General features: G+C 43.3%; 1 protein-coding gene across 1 annotated transcript in view; it reads right to left on the reverse strand.

Annotated features, from left to right (window-relative positions):
* Positions 1-27,187, reverse strand: part of SLC1A1 (solute carrier family 1 member 1) — a 105,709-nt gene that overhangs the window by 15,990 nt on the left and 62,532 nt on the right. The window contains exons 3-8 of the mRNA XM_007939372.2: positions 12,798-12,890; positions 10,518-10,632; positions 9,258-9,300; positions 6,492-6,590; positions 2,706-2,890; positions 1,046-1,153 (exon numbers count right to left, since the gene is read on the reverse strand). Of these exons, the coding sequence (XP_007937563.1) occupies positions 1,046-1,153; positions 2,706-2,890; positions 6,492-6,590; positions 9,258-9,300; positions 10,518-10,632; positions 12,798-12,890 (643 nt within the window). The remainder of the gene's footprint in view (positions 1-1,045; positions 1,154-2,705; positions 2,891-6,491; positions 6,591-9,257; positions 9,301-10,517; positions 10,633-12,797; positions 12,891-27,187) is intronic.

Below are 27,187 nucleotides of genomic sequence, written 5' to 3' on the forward strand. Positions count from 1 at the left end.
TAGGTGAAAGCACCTTGACCTTGGGCTTCAGCTCTGCCTCTTGTTCCCAGACCACTGGAGCTAGAGGTGTCTCTTCACTCAGGCAGCTGCTAGCTGCTGAGGCTGACAAACCCAAGGTTGACAAATACAATGGCACAGACCCAATATTACTACACAACATGGCAGGCCACTAGTTCAAGTCCAGAGATAGTCCCAAGATTGGCAGGAAACACAGCAGGCTGTTAAATGAAGACTTGGCTACATGCAGGATTCAAGCACACCAAAAGCTGGAGACCTTCTTCAAGCTTCTGCTTATATACTGGAAGCAGACCACATCCTTAAGGCAGCTACTCAGCTGCCACAGTAGATTTTACCATGGAGTTGATTACCAGTCTCACCATGGGTAATAACTATATCCAGCTGCCCAGCCACTCAAAACCAGGCCCAGCCATGTTGACACACAACCTTAACTACCACACCAGTCATCCTGCTTTTACTTGCTGGAGTCTGATTTCATCTAGGCCCTGCCTAATTTCTTTCGACTCAGTTAAAGCATTTGGCTGCTAACCTAAAGGGTGGTGATTCGAGTCCGCCCAGAGGTTTCAGAAGAAAGGCCTAGTGATCTGCTTCCAAAAATCAGCTAACAAAAACCCAGGGAGCACAAGCATGGGGTCACCGTGAGTCAGAATTAACCTGATGGTTTTTTCATTTCTTTCAGGCTCAGGGTATGTGGGACCATTCTTTTATGCTTACCTGGTTTACATCCTCAAGGAAGCAAGGCCAGGAGAGAACCAACAGAGGATCCAAGAAGGTTTTGCCCTTGTTTGAAACAACAATTTTAACAAATACAGGCGGGAACAGAGGTTGGCCTAGGCTGTTCTGCCAAGCACTGATAGGGAGCATGGTGTGATCTGCTCCCAGCACAGCTGTTGCAGGGCAGCCCTACCCCATGCTCTTCTCCTTGAGTTCCACCTTCCCTTGTACACAGGAAGGAAGCCCATCTTAACCAGCTGAAGCCCACCCTCTTGGTGTGTCCACTAAATCAAGTGAGGGTTATGGGACATACCCACTCAGCACTGTGGCCATGTACAGGCCCAGCTTGCGGAATATTTCCCAGTCTTCGACTTCTATGATCTTCCCAGCAATCAGGAACAGAATTCCGAGTGGCATGTAACTGGAAAATAAGCACAGCAAAGATGTGCATCATGACTGGGTGTTTCTCAGCTGGGGATATTGGGGCAGAAGCATATCAGGGCACAGTGCACACTCAGCTTGGCACGTGTGTCCAGCCAGGAGGGCCACAGTACATCACAAAACCCAGATCTCAGTTTTGAGCCCTGGGTGACTATGCTGGCTCCAGTTTTCAGTACTCGTGTGCACCTTAATGTCTACCATCCCACCTACTATACGGGACAAATGTGGCAAGAATGTGGGGCCAGACTGGTGTTCCCAGTTCACAAACATCCTGCTGATTGTCTGTGAACGTCTCACTTTAGCTTGACCCTCACCTCCAAATATGGACACTCAGCTCTTTGTAGCCACATCATCTTGTTTCCCAAGTAGTCATATTAGCAAGCATCCCTGGGTAGTGCAAATAGTTAATGTATTTAGCTGTTGACCAAAGGCTGGAGCTTCCAGTCCACCCAGACACCTTGGAAGAAAGGGCTGGTGATCTACTTCTGAAAAACCAGCCACTGAAAACCCCATGGAGCTCAGTTCTACTCTGATACACATGGGGGCTCCATGAATTGAAATCAACTTGACGGTAGTGGTTAGTATCAGCCATCGATGTAAAGGATTAGCAGTGGCAGTTGTTGTAATGGCCCTATCTGTGCAGCACTTACTGCACACTTTGCATGGGGTTCAGTATTTTAGCATGCCTCATTTCATTTAATATCCTTCTCCCAACCCTGGGAGTTGGCAGTAGGTTTTATGGTCCTTTTCACAGATGATGTAGCTGAGGTTTAGCAGAATGAAGTGACTTACTGACTCCAATAACTGGTGGTTTCACGAACCCTTTGCGTCACTGTCCACACCAAGTAAATAATGTTGAACTAATTCAGTGTGAGATGAGTGGGCAAAGTTGTCCTAGGAAAGGTGGATTTCCTGGCATCTCCAGGGACAGGGCAGATATTGGGGTGGTGCCACTGATGTGTCCAGATGGATGAGGGCCCAAGTTGTACGTATTTGACGATTACTTCTGCATGGGGCCTAGTCAGAAAAGCACTTTGTGTTTTAAGAAGTAACTTCTTATGGGAATGCTTGTGAGGTACAAAATGAGCTCCCAGGGCTTTGGGGAAAAGGCTGTGGCTGATGTCTAGTCTTCTGTTAGTGAGCTAACTCCTAAGCAGTAGGTGGGACCAGTTAACATCTAGGGTCTTGATGCACCATGGGTGGCGCAAATGGTTGACATACTTAGTTGTAACAGAAAGGTTGTGCCGGTTTGAGTCCATCCGGAAGTGCCTTGGAAGAAAGGCCTGGTGATCAACTTCTGAAAAGTCAGCCCCTATAAAACCCTGTGGAGTGCAGTTCCATTCTGGCACATATGGGGCCACCCTGAGCTGGAACTGACTCAATGGTAACTGGTTTATTTTTCAGTCTCTTGATACTAAATGTTTGGCCTCTCTAGAGTCAGGTTAGTTGAGAAAGATAATCTCTTTCTTTCTAATTTTGGGAAAACAAAGCTGTCAGAGGACACAAGATGGCATTAAACAGAGTCTGCTCACCACATAATGATCTGCACGATTTTCATGGTTGCATCACTCAATGCATTGAAGAAATCCACCAGAATCTGTCCCTTTTCTCCCATTTTTCCAATGACAATTCCAAAGACGAGGCAAAAGACAATCAAGCCCAGGACATTTATGCCATCGGAATACATGCCCACTACTTTGTATTCCTTTGTTCTGTTCTGTGGATCGAAGCCAAGAAGAAAATATATTGACACGTGCTTGTAATTTTGTTAGAATGCACAGGCCCTGAAATGAAAAGATATGATAGCCAAATCTAATAACTGGGGACCAGTCACATTCAACAATTCTTTAGGAGACATGATTAAACAAACAAAAAAAAACCCAGCTGTGCTTGTAACAAATTTTACCCACTCAATTCAAGTATAAAGATTTTCTGCCCTCAACAGAGAATCTTAGTGAATAATATTTAAAGTCCACATTTGAATATTTCTTTTGAAGATTTCAAATCTTATTCTTATCTTATTCTAAAATGTGTTACGTTTTTACTAAGAAGTTTAGAGTCAAGGCACTTTTTGGGGTTATTTTAACCATAAGCTGCCTTTGGAGTCTGCATTAAAAAAAAAAAAGATAGGAATTAGTAATGCATGAAGTACAAAATATCTACCAGTATGAACATTTTTTAGGACACTTTACCATCTGTTGTCACCAACAATGAACACACAACAGTCTTCACTGCCTATGTTCTTGGATAACCAATAGGACGTTAGGGAGCTAGGACTGCAGAATTTTAGATGAAAGTACATAATCTGTTTTCTTCAAAGATACAAAGGAATTTATGAGTTGTAGAAGTCTAGCCCATTCCCTATTTTCTGTACTTTTTATGCTATATTTCTTTCCCAGTCATGGGACATGGGGACAATTTGGAAGATCTTTTGATTTAAGCTGGATCCTCCAAAAGAAGTAATTCAAACAAATTAACCAGCTTATCTACCACTATGGGGAACTTTGGTGGTATACTGCCTAAACCATCTGACTGCTAACCAGAAAGGTGGCTGTTCAAACACACCGGCCACTTCTCAGAAGGAAACTGGGCAATTTACTTCCATAGATACTGCCTTGGAAACCCAAGGAGGGGTCGCTATGAGTCAGAACTGACTTGATGGCAGTGAGTTGTGGTGTTCTATCACTACGAATTGCTTCTTCATTACATCCAGAGTAAAAACTGCATGAGATTTACTAAGAGATTCCATAGGGAGATCATCTGAATACTGCAAATCAGGTTTATAAGGAGTTATATTGCCTAGCTAGTGGGGTACCAATTGCTTCTAGATGTTATTGAGTAGCTAGAGTATGCATACTGCACTGGCAAAAGCTTAAGATCTCAATATTCAGCTGGAGAGACAAGAGAGACAAGTCTAGCCAATGACAAACACAAGCTAATGACAAGATAGAGTTAACTGCTCAGCCAAGCTGTAATTTACAAGCATTATATAAAGATGGGGGATATGAATGAGGGCTGCCATGGTCAGGAAAAGCTAGGTCTGAGGAGTAGACAGCCAAGATATGGAAACATGTTCCAGAAATATGATAAGCAATAGCAAAGGAGCCCTAGTGATGCAATGGTTAAGTGCTTGGCTGCTAATTGAAAGGTTGGTGGCTCAGACCCACCCAGCGGCTCTATGGGAGAAAGACCTGGAGATCTACTCCCTTAACAACTATAGCCTAAAAAACCCTACGTGCAGTTCTATTGTTACATGGGATCAACTCTGAATCAAAATTGACTCGATGACAACAACAACAAAGGCAGAAGTTATTATGCATCTACTGGACCTCTCTGCCCTACTTGGATGATTCTGATTCAATCTTCATGGCCCTAAAATGAATTGAAACCTTCTTGTTGTGTTCCCCAGGAACCCTGGTGGCACAGTGGTTAAGCGCCTGACTGCTAACCTAAAGGTCAGCATTTTGGTTACCTCTGTGCTGCTCTAAAGGAGCTCTGGTAGCGTAGAGCCTAAGGCACTTGACTGCTAACCAGAGGGCTGGTGGGTCAAACCCACCAGCCACTCCTTGGAAGGAAGGTTGGGCAGCCACTCCTTGGAAGGAAGGTTGGGCAATCTACTTCTGTAGTGATACTGCCTTGGAAACCCAAGGAGGGGTCGCTATGAGTCAGGTCCGACTTGAGGGCACATAACAACAACAATGTGCTGCTCTAACAGAAAATACCACAAATGGGATGGCTTTAACAAACAGGAGTTTATTCTCTTATACTTTGGAGGCTGTAAGTCCAAATTCAAAGTGCTAGGCTCTAGGAGCTGAAACTCTTCAACCTTGGGCTTTAGCTCTGCCCACTGAATCTGGAGGCTTTTCTTCACTCAGACAGCTACTGGCTGCTGAGACTGACAAAGTCAGGGTCGACAAGTACAAAGGCACAGTCCCAATGTTACAAACAACACGGCAGGCCATTAATTCAAGTCCAGAAGAAGTCCCAAGATCGTCAGGGCATGGCAGGCTGCTGAACAACGACTTGGCTACATACAGGGCTCAAGCACGCCAAAAAGCTGGAGACCTTCCTCAAAGCTGCTTCTTATATACTGGAAGCAGCCCACATCCTTAAAGCAGTTACTCAGCTGCTCCAGGAGATTCCACCATGGAACTGATTGCCAGTCTCATATGGGGAATGACTACATCCAGCTGCCCAGCTACTCAACAAGGCCCAGCCAAGCTGACAACAACCTTAACTACTACAGTCGGTAGTTGGAACCCATCAGTTGCTCTGTGGGAGAAAGATCTGGCAGTCTGCTTCCACATAGATTACAGCCTTGGAAACCCGGGGGCAGTTCCACTCTGCCCTGCAAGGTCACTATGAGTTGGAATTGACTCGACAGCAACAGGTTTGGTTTTTGGTGGTGTTTCCCAGAGCAGTCTGTTCCTCTACTGTAGCGCTCATCACTTCACATGAGGGCAGAAGCCTTGTCTGTCTTCTCCCTATTGTAACCCAATGTCCAGCATGACCTCACACAGAAAGAGGGCTCAGAAAATACTTGTGGAACCACACTGAAAGGCAGGAATCTGGAATAACTGAGGAGGTAGATGTGGACAGGATAGAGGGCCCCTGGGATGTAAGCCAAGAAAACAGAGAGGAATCAGGTCCTGGGGGGCTCAGGACTCCTACAGGAGGAAGCAGGAGGCTACCATGGTCTACTGAACTTGAATTCTTAAGTCTATGAATATTTCCTTTTTCCCTAATTCTTCCCATCCTGTGTGAAGGTAGGGGACATTCAGGGAGAAACCTACCTACTACAGACCTAAAATGGACCACTTCAGGTGCACAGCTTCTAATCTCCAATTTGAAATGCCCCAAAATCTGAAAGCCTATCAATGAGTTTATGGAAAATTCTTGGCAAAACCTAACCTGAACTGAGATAAGGCTACTGGTGGTCTTTGTTTCTCTCACTTAGCAGGAATACTGTGATTTTGCACTTGATTCTGCATTGTTATAGCCAATCCCAAATAATGGTGTTTCACAGCATACAGTATATACAGTGCATGGCCTTCTAAAGTCTGACTCACATCAGAGGGTTTTGATAAGGATGTTTTGAGAAACTCTTTTGGCCAGAGGGTTTTGGAGAAGAAGCTGTAGATCTGTATTCCATGCTTATGTAGCCTTCCAAATCCAATGAAATTCTAAGAATCTCCAACTCTAGTCAGGTATAGAGAGGATAGAGAGGTAACAGGGCTCTCTCTTGTCCCCATGTGGTATTACTATTCACTTTGCAGACCCTGGGGAAAGAAAGCAGGAGATAAGGAAGCAAACAGTACCTTGGAAACTATGGTTGTCATGGTAGCTGTGATGGACTCTTCCGTCATGTTTGTCTCTGGTTCACCTGTAGGCTTCACTTCTTCACGCTTGGTTTTGTACTGCACATTGGGGAAGGATAAAAACACAAGCAAACACAAAGAGACCTTTTTTAAGCTTCTGAGGCTAAACCACAGGAAAAAGTTATTTTGGCCAAACAAGGGCTGCTCAAGGGTTCTACTTCTGATACCTCTGTTGGCTCCCGTGTTTGATGGTATGAATCACATGGTTTTTGGAACCAGAAATGGACCAAGAAATCCAAACCAGTGACCCCTACAACCACTATTCAGTAATGCCAGAATGTTCTCTCACTGTTATAATAAGGGACAGACTGATGAAGCAATAATGCTAAAGAATATGTAGGTTTTATTTGTAGGTGGTTTGTCAGAACCCACAGTCCCTGGGTGGTGGAAATGGTCAATGTGCTCAGCTGCTGAATGAAAGCTTGGAGGTTTGAGTTCATCCAGAGGAGGCTTGGAAGAAAGGCCTGGCAATCTACTTCTGAAAAATCAGCCATTGAAAACCTTATAGAGTGCGGTTCTACTTTGACATACAATGCGGGTCTCATGAGTTGAAGTCAAGTGGAGGGCACCTGGTTAAGTAATCTGATAAACTCCACAGTGGTTCTTTCAATCATTTTTGTTATCTACACTGTTTCTAAAACTTTTATTTTGGTGAAATATATGCAGCAAAACATTTTAATCATTTTTACATGTATGATTCAGTGACATGAATCACAGGCACCATGTTGTATTCAACTCAATGGTCACTAACAACAACGTTGTGTAACAATCACTACTATCCATTTCCAAATTCTTTCATCACTCTTAACAAAAACTCTGTGCTCCTCATCTGAGAATAACACCTCATCATTTATAAATGCAGTCACCATGACTTTAATAAATATCAAGAAAAGTTTGACTTGTCTGCCTTGAGCATAATGCTCTTTTAAGATCTATCTATATGGGATCAAAGGTGCTCTGGTGGCACAATGGTTAAAGCATTTGGCTACTAACCAAAAGGTCAGTGGTTCTAACAAACTAGATACTCCATGGGCGAAAGATGAGGCAGTGTGCTTCCGTAAAGATTTACAGCCTTGGAAATTCTGTAGGGCATTTCTGTTCTGTCCTCAAGGGTCACTATGAGTCAGAACTACCTCAATGGCAATGGGGTTGGTGGGTTGGTTATATCGGAGCAAATTGACAAAAGCAACTCCAAATATTAGATAAGAATCTTTGGGGGCAGTGAGTTTATGTAAATGGGGAAGGAGCAATTCAGAAAAGGAGGATTAGAATGTATGCCCAACTCAAAGAACGTCACAATGTCCCTGAGTTAACTGTACATGGAGAGACTGCAGAATTAGCGTATACCCTGCTGTGCATATTCTCAACAACAATAAAATAACTTACTGAAAAAACAAAGACTGACTACATGGTTGTTCCACAACCAGTATTTTTTTTTTAGGGCTATTCAGCAGGTGAGACTTCAATTCCCTTCCGTCAGCCACTTGGTTCTGTGGAGCTTCAGCATGGAAGTTTAAAAGCGACCCAGTACGCCATTACACCGGGCATGAATGTCACTCCTCTAGGGTTTTGCCAACACCAAGAACCTTATAAATGACCACTGTGTCTGACTGCAAAGGCACCCCCAAAATAGAGGGGAGGGGATTCTATGCCTTGTGGAGATCAGCAGTGAGCGACTGAATCGCAGTATTTTTGAGTCTACACAGAGGGGTCTGTTCATATGATTGATGTAAATGAACACAGCTGCTTGTTATGGATAGCTGTCTTAAAGCACCTAGACACACAGGAGAAAAAGGCTGGAAGTGAATGCAATGAAGAGATTGCAAAACTTTCCTAGAGGAAAAAAAAATCATGACTTTATTACATTGTTCTGTATAGTCCCAGATGTTGCTGTGGTTGTTGCTGGCCCTGCAGCTGGCCCTGGACTCATGGTGAGCTCATCCATGCACCACAGAACTAAGCGCTGCCTGGTCCTGGGCATTCCCATGATGGGTTGTGGATCGGACCACTGTGATCCATAGGATTTTTATTGGCTGATTTTTGAATGGAGATCTCAGGCCTTTCATTCTAGTCTGTCTGACTCTGGAATCTCTGCTGAAACCTGTTCAGCTTCACAGTAACATGCAAGCCTCCATAGACAAACAGGTGGTGGCTGAGCATGGGGTGCATTGGCTAGGAATCAAACTTGGGTCTTCTGCACAGAGGGCAAGAATTCTACCACTGACCCACCACTGTCCCCAGAGCCTCAGAAATGGGGATGTGATGATTGAGGAGATCAAATCCCAGGAATCCTAGGTACCCTAAATCCACTGCACAGGTTAGATAATGATTCCCAACACTAGAGAGAAAGGAAAGAGGAGATGGAGAGCGACTTTTCACTGTGGTGCAATGGCAGAGAATCCAAACGTCTTCATGAACACAACATGGCTCTACAGTGATGGGTAGAGGCCATTCATTGTCCTCCACCCTGCTCCGTTTGAGCCCTTTTGGGGAAACAAGCATAGAAGAAAAGGAACAGGGTTAAGCTAAGGTATGCACTTCACTGCACACCTGATAGACCAGGGAAATCCTCCATTCAAAGCGTACCTTCCTGCCACCATTTTTGACCAGCCAATTCCATATCTTGGGTCACAACAGAAATAAAAAGATCTTATTTGGTGAGGGGAAGTGGGGAGTTACTGGAAGGCAAAAATTTTTTTTCATTACCTGTTGAAAACAGGCTTGGACAAGGTTCTCAGGGAACATATTCCTGTTGGAGACAGAAAAAGCAGTATTACATGAGGGCAAAGATTTGCTATCAACCCAGTACACAGATGGAAAGATGTAGAACACAGAACTAGTAATGGTTTCTCTTCAGGCTTCTCTGTTGCACATGCTTCCCTGTGTTGAGATTTCCTTTTTCCTGCTGAGCTTCAACCAAGTATAAGAAGCTCTCCTACCCAAGCCTCACTTAACCGATTCACTGAGTAACTAACACTTGTTTTTTTTTTTTGGTGAAACATCTTATGGGCAGGTAGACACTCAACAGTCAAGAGATGATTCTTTAATATCCCACAAAGAGGATGCATGCTTACCAAAAGTCTACTGTACGTCTCCAAATTCTTTATGCCAAATGTAAACATCATTATAACTATGGAATTAAATATGATGTAAACCTATGAAATACAAATGTGCAAAGGAAGCTGTGGTTTCCATAAAACCTGAGCTGAATGCCCAGAAAGATTCATTAAAGACAAATGACTAATATTTCTGTGGTTAAATAAAGTGTGGGAAGACTATTTACATTTAAAACAAACAAACAAAAAAACCTAGAAGGATCTGACACTCAGATTTTTTTGAGTGTGATTTCTAAACTTTCCCTTGCTCCACTTCATGGAAATGGGATCTGGACATTGTATGGGATGGATTTATAAGGGCTGTCTATGCAACAGAAATAATCTGGAATTCCAATCAAGTAACATACCACATAAAAACTGGCAAATAAATGCATTTAAGTTTTAAGTGGAAATAAAATATATATGGTCTATCTATATCATTTTTAAATGATTTTCTGCTTTGTTGTTATATTTTATTAACTGACCAACTTCTGGCCCCTTACCTGAAAGCTTCAGGTAAGATGCTCTCTTGAGTATGGTTAAAAAATATATTTCTTCAGATGTGCCCAATTGTGCCTCTTCAGACACCACGTACACTTCCTTTATCTCTGCTCACTGTCACTCCAGACAGAAGAGCCTGCTCCTCCCATTCCCTCTTCCAAATAACCCTGCCATAAGACCCACTGGATACTTTCACCCTTCCCTGGAATCACAACCTGGCAAGCAGCACCAGCTATGATTTGCAGAGTCCTGGGCAAATGAAAATGCACAATAATTAGATAATTATTAGACATTTCAAGGCAGCAACCAAGCAGGCCCTGTGGGATTGCCAGGTGGCTGCCATGAAGCCACCCAGTTGGAGGCCACTCACCTGATCAGGTCAAGCATGGCGTCCACTGTGCTGACTTCAGGGGTGCTGCCCACTCTGTCAATTTCATCCACTTTTTGGGTGACACCAGGCTTAATGCTTATCACTAGCACAATTCCTGTAGCCAAACACAGTCCCACAGAGTGTTAAGAACCTTCCAGAGCACCTGGCACCCCCACAAACCCCTCTCAGAACCAATAGGCAAGGTATTACCAGGCAGTGCTGTGAGAGGCTCCCTGTGGGCCAGCTGAGCCTCAGTGGGGACCTTGTGGCAGCCTTCATTATTTTTTCCTTTAAATGAAAAACTGAGAAGAACTCTTTCCTTTAGACCGTATTTATTTAATGAAGGGCCTGCATCCTAGAATTGCTTCTGGAAACATCTGCTGACCAGAATATTCTTTTCTTTCCTTTTGCTTATGAGAGCAGCTTGGGCAGGTATTGGGGTGACAGTGATTGGTTTTCTAGTCTAAGGGACCTGTGCACTTCTATACTTTTTACCCAGAGCTCTTGTTTATTGTCCTGAGGGTCATACAGAATACAGTTCTTCTTCCTTCCATGTGGTAGGCCTTCAAATATCTGAAAGCTGGTGTGTGGGGAAAGTACTGTTCTGTGTGACTCTAAGGGGATGGAATGAGGACAAGTAGGCAGGAGCCACAGGAAGAGATAGTTCATTCACTGTGAGGAAGAACTGTCTACAGGGTGCTGTGTCTTCCAGATCTAAATGGCAGGGTGCCATTTTGGCATTTGGAAGTATGGGATCCTATCACATGAGGTGGGGTGTTATAGAAGACACCAAAGCATTGGAGGTTGTTTGACTAGAAGAGGGTGATTGAGAAAAACATCCCCCTGCTTCAGAAGGAGGAAATGCTAGGCTGTGCTACTGGAGGGGGCAACTGGAAGGCTGTGAGTGGACATGGTCCACTTTGCCCACTCAGTGGTGCAGAAGGGCTATAACTCTAGTTAGTGATAAAGTGGAGTCCCTTCATGCTGCAAATGGGTGACGTGCTTGGCTGCTAACTGAAAGGCTGGAGGTTTGAGTCCCCCCAGAGACACTTCAGAAGAAAGGCCTGGCTATCTACTTCTAACAAACCAGCCACTGAAATCCCCATGGAACACGGTTCTATTCGGACACACATGGGGTCATGTGGGTATCTTGCTTTCTCCCGCTGCTTTTTGTTTGTCTGTCTTCTTCAGGAATCTCTTGAGGAGACATGGGTTTGGCTTGAAGCTCGGTTCAGGCCCTCTTAGGTCCCCTGGCTTAATACTACTAAAACTTCACCCCACATCCATTTCCCAAACTTCGTATTCATTTATTTATTCAAGCAGGGCTGTCAGGGTCAAGTTGGCTGTGGCATCTAAGTCAAGTTTCCTTCATCCTTTCCTATTGTAGGTGTCCTTTTAAAATGTCAAACTAGGTCACAAAGGGCAGGACAACCTTTCTTCACAAAAGAATGTCACAGGTTCAAGAGCAGCTATTTTCCCTTACTAGAACTCTCTCCCTTTTTCAAGGAGGATTTATACTTTTCAAGATTCTGTTAATTCTTAGCTGTATATGAAATGTGAAAGGTACTGCATTGGTATCCTTCTGGAAATATTTTATAATTATACTCAATTGTTCTGTTAGGCAGTACATCCTTACGGAAGTAGATTGCCCAGTCTTCCTTCTGCAGAGTGGCTGATAAGTTTGAACTGCCAACCTCCTGGTAGCAGTCAAATGCCTTAGCCACTGCACCACCAGAGCTCCTTGTTATTTTTTTAGTTCTGTTAGGAGCTCTGGTGGCACGGTAGTTAAAGCATTTGACTGCTAACCAAAAAGGTCAGCAGTTCAAATCCACCAGCTCCTCCACAGGAGAAAGATGAGGTAGTTTGCTTCTGTAAAGATCTATAGCCTTGGCAACCCTATGGGGCAGTTTAATCTACTCTGTCCTATAGAGTCATTATGAGTCAGAATCGACTTGCTGACAGTGGGTTTTTACTATTACAGACCAAATATCTAGTTAAGGGTTGTACATGCTCTTGGCTGCACTTCCTTCTACCCAATGATCCTGACAGGCCACAGAAGTGTCACCCTCTTTTTGTTTTTTACTGGAGGCATTAATAATTTCAGTCAGTACTATATCTTCTTCACTCAGAAGGTACTATATTGACATCAAGCCAAAAAGCCTCATAGTAGCTTGACAATACTATTTTCTGATAAAGTGTGTTTTAAAAACTCCACTTTTTTTTTTTTTAATGAAAAGACATAATGATATAGAGGAATAAGGATTCAGAAGTAAACTTTACCTAGAATTACAGCAATGACAGTGGTGCAGAAATAATATACGACAGCACGCAGGCCAATTTTGCCAGATACATTGGAATCCAGTGCAGCAACACCTGAAAGGGGACGGGGGAGTCAAATGGCATTAATTTTCAGAAGACTAATTTCCGGGACTGGTGATTTAATCTTCAAGATGTGAAAGGAAAAGCTGAGAGCTGTTCTCTGCATCTATGAGGCCTGACTCACATGTTTTGAAAGGATAGGTGGCAATGGGAGGAAGAAGCACTTCAAAATTCCAAACACAAAATTTAGAGAGAGAAGCTGACTGGGGTCCTCAGGACCTTAGTCTACAGTGCTAGGCCCCTGGCTCTTCTTAGTGGGTGGTGTTGGGACACAGCCACGAAGAGTCTCTCCCTTCTGCGGTGTTCTCAGAATGTTATCAAGATTTTGCACATCACATCATTCAACACCCCTTATGATAAACCCCTTTTGGAACTCAGTATCAGCAAAGTGTATCTTGAAGAATGAACATTGTCTTTTTATCATGTAATGAGAACCATGAAACTCAAGATTGTTTCCCTTTTTTTTGCCTTTTCTTCCAGGAAGCTTGGAGTAAACTAAAAAACTAATTTGTATGTGTGATTATAGAAGCAATATATGCTCATTACAAATATCTGAAAAAAAAGAGGAAAATATAAAGATGAAAACAAAAATGTCATCTCATCTGCTATAGTTAATATTCTGATAATTTTCTTCTAATATTTTCTCTCTACTTTTTGTCAGCATAGCTGATTTTATAGTTTTTAATCTTCTTCTTAATACTGTCTTATAAGCATTTTTCTCATCATTAGAAATTCACTGAGGATAAATTTAATGGATACATAATCTTCGGTCCTGCGGCTGTACCATAGTATATTTAATTATTCACTTATTGCTGCATCTTTAAATGGACTCAGGGCCAAATTCAATAATATATCACAGTAATTTCATTATCCATCTTGGCTAGCACACTCCCTCTTCTCACAATTTTCAAATGCTTCTACCTTAACAACATTATCGTGCATAGCTTCTGTTGTGAGATACCTTAAAATTTATTTGAAAGAGGTTGTTGTTGTTGTTGTTATGTGCCGTCGAGTCGGCCCCGACTCATAGCGACCCCTCCTTGGGTTTCCGAGGCAGTTATCACTACGGAAGTAGGATTGCCCAACCTTCCTTCCGAGGAGTGGCTGGTGGGTTTGAACCGCCAGCCGTCTGGTTAGCAGGCAAGTGTCTTAGCCACTATGCTACCAGAGCTCCCAGAGGTAGGACACAAAAAAACTCCAAGGGCCCAGGTAACAACTTAAGAGACTTATGAGGGCAGTGGTGGTTCAGTGGTAGAATTCTCACCTTCCATGCAGGAGACCTGGGTTCAATTCCCAGTCAATGTACTTAATGCACAGCCACCAGCTGTCAGTGGAGGCTTGCGTATTGCTATGATGGTGAACAGGTTTCAGTGGAGCTTCCAGACTATGATAGACTAGGAAGAAAAGCCTGGCAATATACTTACAAAAACTCTATGGATCACATGAGTCAGATACTATTGTGGATGGAGTTGCCATGAGTCAGTGTCTGGGGCTGACGCAACATCAGCTACCAATAACAACAAAAATGGCCACATTGTTAGATCTAGTTTCAAATGGTCTTTGGCTGCCAATAAGATGACTGAGTATTGTCTGGATTTGACAGGGTTTTCTGGAAAGCCACAAAGAGCTGTATTAGTGGTAGAAGACATAGGTTGCCCTCTATCACAGATGCTCCCCTAAACGAAGCTGAATGATGCTGATCTCTGACAGGCCTACTTCTACATGGGCCATGGAGAAAGTTAAGCAACAACCGTATCATCTCCCAGCAAGCTATCATTCTGAGGTTTCAGACCCTACTTTGCTCGATTTCCAAAATGAGAAAATCATGCTCAGTGGAATGATGGTCACATTTTAGCTTTAGAGTTCAGAATATTGTTTTGGTAAACACTTATAATTACAATACTAGCTGTTGTCCCATTACTATTTGCAAAGCCTGAGGTACCGGGCAGTAGGAAGGATGAACAGGCTGTTGTAAGCAACGCTAAGCCTGAGGTAATAGAACTGGCATGCACAAAGGTCAACCATAAGCCAGCACAGAAAGCTTTTACATCTACTCCCCACACTACAAAAGGCCCATCCATTTTCTTAAGTGACTGGGGGATTATATTCCTCACATGTGATTGTACCTATGTGAGGCTCAGGAAGCATCCCAAAGGGTGCTATACTTGTCATGATGACAGAACAAGTCATTTTTCACTCTAAACACATCAGTCCTCTGGCTGTTGATGGCTCCTGCAGAAGTTGTATCTCCAGGGAAGGAGCTCTGGTCTCTTTAGCAGTCACCCCAGGATGTTGTAAAGGCTGTACAGCAACCTCTGGACAAGACTGAGCAAGCAGGACATCCTAAGGGTTACCCTGATGATAGATTCTAGTCTTTCATTGGAAAAAAATGCAGTTGCCTGTGCTGAGGATACTTTCTTTTCCTGATGGTAAGGCAACTTAAATAACAATTATGCAAGGAACAAGAGCAAGAAAAACAATCAGGAGAGACCTTTCATACTTAGTTTAAGTCTTTAAAAGAAAGAGCAAATAAGAACATAAATACAGGCAGTCCCCGGGTTACAAGCAAGCTCTGTTCCTAAGCATGTCTTTAAGTCAAATTTGTAGGTGTGTGGGAACAGGTACATATGGGTCTTACTTAGCCTTACCTTACTGCAAGAAAAGACTCGAAGCCTTTTCAATGATTTAAAAGCTTCATGTGCAGCAAGTGAAGGTGATTATGATGAAGTTTTGGTGTTTTTTTAATTGTGATTTTGGTGAAAGTTTGCAGAGTATTCTGGTTACCTAGTACCGCTCTGACAAGAATATACCACAAATGGGATGGCTTAAAGAAACAGGAGTTTATTCTCTTACCGTTTGGAGGCTTTAAGTCTGAATTCAAAGTGCCAGGCTCTAGGGGCTTGGTAAAAGCCCCTCAGCCTTGGGCTTTAGCTCTGCCTCCTGCTCCCAGCCCACTGAAACTGGAGGCTTTTCTTCATTCAGCTGCTGGCTGCTGAGGCTGGCAAGCCCAAGGTTGACAAGTAAAAAGGCACAGTCCCGATGTTACCAAACCACACAGCAGGCATTAATTCAAGTCCATTGAAAGCCCCAAGGTCGACAGAGCATGGCAGGCTGCTGAACAACGAAACAGCTACATGCAGGGTTCAAATGTGCCATGAGCTAGAGACCATTCCCCAAGGCTTCTCCTTATATACAGGAAGTAGACTATATCCCTAAGGAAGCTACTCAGCTGCTCACAGTAGATTCCACCATGGAGTTGATTGCCAATGTCATCATGGGGAATACTACATCCAGCTGCCCAGCCATTCAACCAGGCCCAGCCAAGGTGACACATAAACTTAACTACCACACAGAGCAAATTGGTTTTCCATTCAACAATTCATACACATTCTGTTTTATGACATTTACTGCAATCCCTCCACTGTAACAGCATTCTTTCCAATTCCTCCCTACACTCACCTCTTCCTTTGGTCTTCCTTTCCATCCTCTCCCACCTTTCTAGCTCTATCCGTGGACAAATGCTTTCCTTTTGACATCATATGCTTGATTGTTGTAATGAGCGCATACCCTCTTGAAGTTACTGTACATCTTACAGGTCTATCATTTGGCTGCCCATTGAGTTACTGGAGTTAAGTTCAGTTCCTAGCTTGAAGAGCATCTAAAGGCCATAGTCTTGAGGGTTCCACCAGTCCTTATGTGATGAAGAATTTTTTGTGAGTAGGGGTTGGTTCAATCATTTCAAAGTGAGAGCAAATTTTTTAACGTTAAAGGGCAAGTAGAAATTGTTCATAAGTCGTTCATAACCCAGGGACTTACTGTATATAAAATTGCTAAGTATGTTTAAAAAACAAAACAAAACAAAAACAAACTCACTGCTATCAAGTTAATTGCAACTCATAGCAATCCTTTTGGGTTTCTGAGGGGGTAAATCTTAAAAGTAGATTGCCCCATCTTTCTTCTGCAGAGCAGCTGGCTAGTATGTTATATGGTTTAAATGAGTCTATTCAATTGTAGAGCTCCGACCTTGTTTGGGTAAACAATGCAAATAATTCTTTATAATAATAATGGTTGTTAGCTGCCATGGAGTTGACTCTAACTCAGGGTGACCTTATGTACAAGAGAATGAAATGCTGCCCAGTCCTGCACCATTCTTATGATCACCAGCACACTGGAATCAGAGGCACAACCCCCAAGGCAGCAAGGAGCAGGGGCAGACAGGGAGGGCCGGTAGCCTGAACAGCCCAAGGCTGTATATTGCAGTATATTGACAGAGAACTTTCACAAATGCAAGCTGGATTCAGAAGAGGATGTGGAATGAGGGCTATCATTGTTAATGTCAGATGGACCTTGGGCTCAAAGCAAAGAATACCAGAAAGATGTTTATTTGTATTTTATTGACTATGCGAAAGCATTCAATTGTGTGGATCATAACAAATTATGGATAACGTTGAGGAGAATGGCAATTCCAGAACACTTAACTGTGCTCATGAGGAACCTGTACATAGACCAGGAGGCTGTTGACTGCTAACCAGAAGGCTGGTGGTTCAAATCCACCAGCCACTCCTCAGAAGGAAGTTTGGGCAATCTACTTCCGTAGTGATACTGCCTCAGAAACCCAGGAGGGCTCGCTATGAGTTGGGTCTGACTCGACGGCAAATAACAACAACAACAACATTCAATCTGTATGCTGCACAAATAATCCGAGAAGCTGGCTTACATGAAGAAGAATGTGGCATCAGGATTGGGGGAAGAATCATTAACAACCTACATTATGCAGATGATACAACTTTGCTCACTGAAAGTGAGGATGACTTGAAACACTTACTGATGAAGATTGAAGACTACAGTCTGCAGTATGGATTACACCTCAATATAAAGAAAACAAAAATCCTCACAACAGGACAACGGGTTTTCAGCGGAGCTTCCAGAAGAAGACAGACTAGGAAGAAAAGCCTGGTGATCTCCTTCTGAAAACTAGCTGAGGAAAACCTTCCAGGCCACAGCTGAGCACTGCTGACTAGTGTGCTTTGGACATGTCACCTAGAAGGAACCATGATAAATGGAGAAAAGACTGAAGCTGTCAAAGACTTCATATTACTTGGTTCTACAATCAACTCCAATGGTAACAGCAGTCCAGATATAAGATGTTGTAGAGCATTGGACAAATCTGCTGCAAACGACCTCTTTGCAGCAGAGCAAAGAACAAAGATGTCTTCTTCAAGACTAAGGTGCACTTGACACAAACCATGGTATTTTCAATCACCTTATATGCACATGAGAGTGGGACAATGAAAAAGGAAGGCCGAAGAAGAGTCAATGCTTTTGAGTTGTGGTGCTGGAGAATGCTGAAAGTACTAGGGACTGCTAAAAGAACTAACAAATCTGTCCTGGAAGAAGTGCAGCTGGAATGTTCCTTGAAAGAGAGAATGGCCAAACTTTGTCTCACCTACTTTGGTCATGTTGTCAGAAGGGACCATTCCCTGGAGAAGGATATCATGCTTGGCAAACTGGAGGGACAACAAAGAAGGGGAAGACCCTCAATGAGACCAAGTAACACAGTGGCTGCAATGATGGGCTCAGGTATGGTAAGGATTGTGGGGCTGGCACAGGACTGGGCAGTGTTTTGTTCTGTTGTGCATGAGGTCTCTGTGAGTTGGAGATGATGTGACAGCATCTAACAACACATTGGAGTTATCATTATGGCTACCGTGTCAACCATCTCACCAAAGGATCTCCCATGTCCTTGCTGGCCCTCTGCTTCACCAAATATGATGTCCTCCTCTAGTGACGGATCCTTCCGGGTGACATGTCCAAAGCACATGAGTCAGTAGTGCTTGGCTGTGGCCCAGAAGGTTTTCCTCAGCTAGTTTTCAGAAGGAGCTCGCCGGGCTTTTCTTCCTAGTCTGTCTTAGTCTGGAAGCTCTGCTGAAAACCTGTCCACCATGGTGACCCAGCTGGTATGTGAGATACTGGTGGCATAGCTCTCAGCATCACAGCACCACCAAAACCACCACAGCCCAACACATTGTCACATTGTTGTTAGGTGCTGTTGAGTCATCTCCGACTCACAGCGACCTCTGTACAGCAGAACGAAACACTGCCCAGTCCTGTGCCAACCCCACAATCCTTGCTATCCCTGAGCCCATTGTTGCAGCCACTGTGTCAATCCATCTCATTGAGAGCCTTCCCCTTTTTCGTTGACCCTCCACTTTACCAAGCACAATATCCTTCTCCAGGGAATGGTCCCTTCTGACAACATGACCAAAGTAGATGAGACGAAGTCTGGCCATTCTCACTTCCAAGGAGCATTCCAGCTGCACTTCTTCCAGAATAGATTTGTTAGTTCATCTAGCAGTCCACAGTACTTCCAGAATTCTTTGCCAACACCACAACTCAAAAGCATCAACTCTTCTTCAATCTTTCTTATTCATTTCCAGCTCTCACATGCATATGAAGCAATTGAAAATACCATGGCTTGTGACAGGCACACTTTAGTCTTTCTTTTTTTTTTTTTTAATACATTTTATTGAAATATAATTTATGTGCAGTGGAATACACAAAACTAAAGGGATATGGCTCAATGCATTTTTTTTTTTTTATTGTTTCCACCCAAATTGATACTTGTCTCTACCAATCTAACAGTGTTTCCTCCCTTCGCCTGGTAACCAACAAAGAAAGTTTCCTTCCATGTATAAACCTTTCCTTGACTTTTTACAATACTGGGCTAATATTGTGTTTGTCCTTCTGTGATTTACTTATTTCACTCAGCATAATATCCTCCAAGTTCACCCATGTTATGCGGTATTTTGCAGATTCTACATCATTATTTAGTGTTGCATAGTATTCCATTATGTGTATATACCATAGTTTGGTTATCCATTTGTCTGTTGATGAACACATATGTAGGTTGTTTCCATCTTTTTGCTATTGTAAATAGTGCTGCGATGAACATGGGTGTGCATGTATCTGTTCTTGTCCGGCTCTTACTTCTTTAGGATATATACCTAGTAATGGGATTGCTGGGTCAAATGGTATATCTAATTCCAGCTTTCTAAGGAAATTGCCATACTGTTTTTCACAGTGGTTGTATCACTTCACAGTCCCACCAGCAGTGTATGAGAGTCCCAATCTCTCCACATCCTCACCAGCATTTGTTATTTTCTGTCTTGTTGAACTTTGACATCAGTGCTGGGGTGAGATGGTATCTCATTGTTGTTTTGATATGCATCTTTCAGATGGCTAATGATCGTGAGCATTTCTTCATATATTTGCTGGCAGATTGAATATCCTTTTTCACACTTTAGTCTTCAAGGAGACATCTTTGCTCTTCAGTACTTGAAAGTGGTCTTTTGCAGCAGATTTGCCCAATGCTATATGTCGTCTGATATCCTGACTGCTGCTTCCATTGGTATTGATTGTAGAACTAAGTAACGTGAAGTCTTTGACAACTTCAATCTTTTCTCCATTATCATGATGTTGCTTATTGGTCCAGTTGTGAGGACTTTTGTTTTTTATATTGAGGTATAATACATACTGCAGATTGTAGCCTTCGATCTTCATCAGTAAGTGCTTCAAGTCATTCTCACTTTCAGTGAGCAAAGTTGCGTCATCAGCGTATCGCAGGTTGTTAATGATTCTTCCTCCAATCCTGATGCCACGTTCTTCTTCATATAGTCCAGCTTCTCAGATTATTTGCTCAGCATATAGATTGAGTAAGTATGGTGAAAGGATACAACCCTGACACACTCCCTTCTTGATTTTAAACCATGCAGTGCCCCCTTGTTCTGTTTGAATGACAGCCTCCGGTCTATGTACAGGTTCCTCATGAGCACAGTAAGTGTTCCGGGATTCCCATTTTTCTCAATGATATCCATAATTTGTTATGATCAACATAGTTGAATGCTTTTGCATAGCCAATAAAACACAAGTGAACATCTTTCTGGTATTCTTTGCATTCAGCTACAATCCATCTAACATCAGCAATGTTATCCCTTGTTCTATGCCGTTCTGAATCCAGCTTGCATTTCTGGGAGCTCTTTCAATATACTGCTGCAACCATTTTTGAATTATCTTCAGCTGATTGTACTTGTGTGTGATATTAATGACATTGTTTGATAATTTTCACATTCTGTGGGATAACCTTTCTTTGAAATAGGTACAAATGTGGATCTCTTCCAGTCAGTTGGCCGGGTAGCTATCTTCCAAATTTCTAGGCATAGACAAGTAAGAACCTCCAGTGTGGCATCTGTTTCTTGAAACATCTCAATGGGTATTCCATCAAATCCTAGAGCTTTCTTTTTTGCCACTTCCTTCAGTGTAGCTTCAACTTCTTCCCTCAATACCACTGGTTCTTGACCATATGCCACCTCCAGAAATGGATGAATGTCAACTGATTTTTTTGTTACAGTGACTCTGTGTATTCCTTCCATCTTCTTTTGATGTTTCCTGCATCATTCAATACATTGCCCATATAAATCTTTCAATATTGCAACTTGAGGCTTAATTTCTTTCTTCAGTTCTTTCAGCTTGAGAAATGCCAAGTGTGTTCTTTCCTTTTGGTTTTCTAACTCCATGTCTTCCCACATTTCATTTTAATAACTGACTTTGAAATCTTCTCAAGCTGCTTTTGGAAATCTTCTATTTAGCTCTTTTACCTTGTCATTCCTTCCATTTGCTTTAGCTACTCTTCGTTCAAGGGTAAGTTTCAGAGTCTCTTCTGACATCCATTTTGGTCTTTTCTTCCTTTCCTGTCTTTTTAATGACCTCTTGCTTACTTCATGGGTGATGTTGTTGATGTCATCCCACAATTCCTCTGGCTTTTGGTCACTGGTGTTCAATGCATCAAATCTATTCTTTAGATGGTCTCTAAGGAGGGATATATTCAAGGTCATATTTTGGTTCTCTTGTCTTCAACTTGAACTTGCACATGAGCAGTTGATGGTCTGTTCCACAGTCAGCTCCTGGACTTGTTTTGGCTGAAGATACTGAGCTTTTCCATTACCTCCTGCCACAGATGTAGTCAATCTGATTCCTGTGTATTCCTTCTGGCAAAGTCCATGTGTACAGCTGCCATTTGTGTTGTTGAACACTGTCGCATGGGTGGTGGACATTGGTAGGTTTGAAACAAACAAACAAAAAACCTAGAAAATCACCAATTTAACAGAATTCTGCGTATTAGGTAAATCACCTACAACCCTGATCTAGTAGCTGATGTCTGCCCCAATATGCTGTCCTTCCTCAGTAGATGTCCTGTTTCAGCAGGTCCCAGCCCCTGGGTGCTGCCAAGTGTGAGGTTCCCAGGCTGGCTGCAGAGCTGCCCACGGGTATGTGGTTTCATGCCTTCAGGATTTCCTTCCAGCAGTGAAGCAAATTAAATTTGTGGGTAACTGTTTCCAGCATATGCTAATATGTCTTAATTTGTCTTAGCAATTTGACCAGGGGCTGGTGTCTCTGCTTCTACTCCAGGACCCAGCTGGCAGTGACCACCAGTGCTTCATGATAATGAGATTCTTGGTGGAAATATCTTAAACAAATCTGCCCTAGAAGGGTCAGCCAGTTGCTCTCTGCTGGAGTGCAGTGGCTCTCAGGCAGTGATTTATTTCCCGGCCCTCTGCTTCAGTCCCACAATGTTCCTGGACAGAACACATGCTTATTGAACCAGCAGTCATATCTCTTCACATCTCTATAGCTACTCCTCTACCTCTCTGGTCCTCAGTGACCAGGGGGTAAAGCTGACCCCCAGATTTGGGTTCTTGGATGATTTATACTGCTTTATTGGGGGTAGAGGTGGTAGCCACCTTAGAATGGGGAACAGGGGCATGGAAACAGCCCAATCTCTGCAAACCTCTATAATTGGAATGGGTCTCTGGGTAGCAGAAACAGTTTGCATTCCACTACTAACCTAAAGGTTGGCAGTTCGAGCTCACCCAGCAGCAACATGGAAGAAAGGTCTGGCAATCTGCTTCCACAAAAGATTAAAACCAATCCCAATGCTATCGAGTAGATTCTGACACATAACAACCCTATAGAACTGAGTAGTAAGGCCTATAGGGTTCCCAAGGCTGTAAATCTTTACCAACCATGGAGTTGGATCCAACTCATAGCGACCCCTCCTTGCATTTCCGAGGTGGTATCACTGTGGAAGTAGATTTCCCACATCTTTCTTGGAGCAGCTGTTGGGTTCAAACCACTGGCCTTCTTGTTAGTGGCTAAGTGTTTAATCACTGTGCTACCAGGGAGCCTTCTATAAAAGATTAGAGCAGTTTTATTCTATAACACATGAGGGTCATCATATATCAGAATAGATTCAACATAGGAGATCTTGGATAGAGAATAATGTGAAAGAAAACTCAAAATCATTAAAAAAAAAAAGAAAAAAAAAAAAAGAGGGGACCAGGTTTGCTGGTCTGATAGAGCCTGATGGAACCCTGGGACTATGGCCCCTAGCTGCCCTTCATATCTGGAATTGAACCCACTCCTATGGCTTCCAGCCAAACAAAAGACAGGCATATGAGCTGAACATTTACCTGAGGTAGATACACTTCTTGGAGAGAACAATCATGGGAGAAAGAAGGGCTGCTTATGCACAGGGAGACAGCTCAGGGGGCAGGAGTGCATGGAGGGAAGGACACAGGCAAGAGGTAACTATTGGGAGGAAGTGGGAGGGGAGCTGTTGCATTGTTGGAAATTTCAGTCATTGTTATGAGACAAGTGCATGTGAACTGCTGTATGGAAAATGAATTTGCTCTGTAAACTTTTACCCAAATCACACACACACACACACAAAAGAATAGACTCAAGAGCATGGGTTTGGTTTGGTTTATAATAACATTTTGTACTAAGACAACTATAAAATACCTGCCTGAATGGTCTAAACACTCTACTTTCCAAGAACAATAATAATAACAACAACTATTATTATTGCTATAAAAAGGATGATGTTGGTAATCATGGCAACAGGTACTATGTATTAAGCAATGACTATGATGTTAAGTGCATCAATCTCCTTTAATTTTTACTATAACCTTGTGTTGCTGCCGTTAGTTGCTGTTGAGGCAATGGTGACCCCATGTGTGCTGAGTAGAATTGTGCTCCGGAGGGTTTGCAATGGCTGTAACCTATAGGAAGCAGACTGCCAGGCCTTTCTTCCACAATGCCACTGGGTGGGTTGGAACCACCAATGCTTTGGCTAGTAGTTGAGTACTTAACTGTTCACACTACCCATGGACTCTACAATCTGACGAGTTGGGCATCATTATCTCACTTTACAGAGGAGAAAGGTATAGCTCAGAGTGGTTATGTAGCACACCAGAGTCATACACTGGTGAGTGGTAGAGTCCAGTGACCAGTGAGCCCTGGACTGTCCTTTAAAATCAGGGACAGTTCTGAGGCCAGGCTGTGGCCCAACAACAGGCATACAACCCAAAGTTGTCCTAGGAGGTTAGGGGCACCTGCTAGCTTTTTATTTTAGGACACAGCCTTTGGTTTCTTCACCTCAGGAGGCAGCTCTGATGAGCTTAGGGGCTGGCTCTTGGCCCAGCGGTAATAATCTCAACTTTTTATAAAAACACTACAAAGGAAGCATTGCTGTGGGCTAGACAACAGTGTGTTTTAAAAATAAACACCCGAGGGCAAAAGCCTCCCCCAGCACGCTCTGATGATTAAGCTACCACCCACTGGAGAACAAAGTTTTCATGACAACCTCTCTCCACCTTGCTGTTAAGAAGTTGTCAAAATGAACTCTGTAATTAAAAGGTTTTTTTTTTTTTGGGGGGGGGGCGGAGTCTGGCTTTGACCATGCTTGATAATTGTGAATGGACACAACATCCAATAAATTCACTATTGCATATGTGTGTGACTCCGTTCTGTCCCCAGGGGAGAGGCTGCCAGCACAGAGAGAAATAACCAGGTGCAAATGCCAGCCTTCCGTCCAAGACTCAGTTTCCCCATCTACAAAATGGATGTTTTAAACATCTGAACCCCTTTAATGGTAACTGTGAGAAGCAATATGAACAATCTTATCTTGCATAGCTGCTCTGAGGATTAGAAATAGTACACTTAAGATGCCTGGAACTAGTACAGTGCCTGGAACTTCATTGGTACTTAGAAAATTTCTTTCCCAGTTGCCATCGAGTGGATTCTGACTCATGATGACCCAACATGTGTCACAATAGACCTATGCTCCATAGGGTTTTCCATGGCTGATTCTTTTTTTTTTAAATTTTTATTGTGATTTGGGTGAAAGTTTACATAGCAAATTCGTTTTCCACACAGTAGTTCATACACATTTTGTTTCACGACATTGACTGCAATTCCCCATAATATAACAGCTCTCTTCCCACTTCCTCCCTGTAGTTACCTCTTCCTTGTATCCTTCCCTCCTGTACATCCTGCCCCCAACCTGTCTCCCTGTGCAAACACTGCCCTTCTATTCTCCCATGATTGATTGACTGATCACTAGAGGATCACATGGTCTACCAGACCCTTGGACTAATTGTTTCTGTGCATCTTTGGTTTTCTTCATTCTTCCTTGCTCTGGATGAAGAGACCTATCATTGCATCTATATGGCTGCTTGCCAGCTTTTAAGACCCCAGTCATTATCACCAAAATAGGATGTTGTTGTTGTTGTTGTTGTTATGTGCCGTCGAGTCGGCCCCGACTCATAGCGACCCCTCCTTGGGTTTCCGAGGCAGTATCACTACAGAAGTAGGATTGCCCAACCTTCCTTCCGAGGAGTGGCTGGTGGGTTTGAACCGCCAGCCTTCTGGTTAGCGGTCATGTAGAACAATGTTTTTGTGTAGTATGTTGTCCATGGCTGATTTTTTTGTTTTTTTTTTTGGAAGTAGATCGCCAGGCACCCTTCTTCCAAGGTGCCTCTGGGTGGATTCAAGCCTCCAACTTTTCAGTTAGCAGCCAAGGTGTTAACCATTTGCACCACCCAAGGACTCCATACATAACCCAGCCCATATGAATAGCATAGATTCTACTGTGAGTGGGCTGATGGGGCCACAATGCAACTCCATTCCCTTGCAGCTATGATTACGGTTTCCTCTGAAGAGGATATTCTACAGTGTCAACCATCCCAGGTCAGAACAGGAAGCCTTATGTGATGGCAAAATTTCTCCTTAGACTTTGAGTCAAATATTGGAACCTTGGGTGTAAGATGCCTGGGACATCTTCACAGGGTGGGGACGAGCTGGACTGAGACTCAATAGAGGCAGGCTGGTAGCTAAGCAGAGGGATGGCCCTTGTTAAGGGATCCTAGGGCTCCTGGAAGAGCCACTTTGAGGACAGCTGGATATCACTGTCAGTTTTTTAACCTGCTTTTGGTTATCCTCAAACCTTTACTAAAGCACTTTCTCCATAGCAGCCTGGTCTCACGTGCACCATAGAGAACTGCTCTAAGAACGAGGGACAGAGGGAGCACTCTCAGAGGGGAGGCAGCAGTCACAGCAGTCACAGGGGTGGGGAAGAGGGATAGCCTGCACCCAGTGGAATGTTCCGCCCAGAGTCTAAGCTACCTAGTGCTGCTGTAATAGACGTACCATACGTGAGTGGGCTTCAACAAACAGAAATTTAGTTTCTCACAGTCCAGGAGGCTAGATGTCTGAATCCATGGCATGGTTCTAAGGAGAGGTCCTTCTCTATCTATTTGGGTTTACAGTAGTCCTCAGAATCCCTGGGCCTGGGAGAGTCGCCTGCCTCTGTCTCCACCATAGTATCTGGTTCCCCCAGTCTGATGCATGTCTCACGGCTCATCTGCTCTTTTGATAACTCAGGGTGATTGGGTTTGGGTTCCACCCCACACATATGGCCTCATCAACATAACAAAACCTCCTATTTCCAAACAGGATCACATCCCCCAGTACAGGATTCTAAAGCATAGTTTGGAGGGACACACTTCAATCTAAAATACCCAGACGGTGGTGGCAAGGAGGCTAGAGTGGAAGAGATGGGGACCTCTTCCCAGGCACACCTAAGAAACATCAGAAAGGATACAGAAAGGTGTCCCGGGGAGGTGGATATGTTCCATTCCTGTGCTGGTTGTAAGAGGCTCAAGTCATCATAATGAAGTACACCATTACAGAAAATGTAACCTGAATTTAAACTCACCAGCTGGTGAGACTGGGACAGAATTTCTCCAGAGCCACAATGCTCAGGCATGCTTATGTCATTTCTCCCACTATTTTCCTGATGGTCTGACTCAAAACAGTTTACAAACTGAAATGTGAGCAGGGCCCAAGCCCAGATATCAGGACCTTGTATAAGTGATTTCCTTAGCATGTAAATT

Source organism: Orycteropus afer, unplaced genomic scaffold (genome assembly GCF_000298275.1).
Source record: "Orycteropus afer afer isolate SDZICR_OR568_19922 unplaced genomic scaffold, OryAfe1.0 scaffold00005, whole genome shotgun sequence".
In the NCBI taxonomy this organism is placed as follows: domain Eukaryota; kingdom Metazoa; phylum Chordata; class Mammalia; order Tubulidentata; family Orycteropodidae; genus Orycteropus; species Orycteropus afer.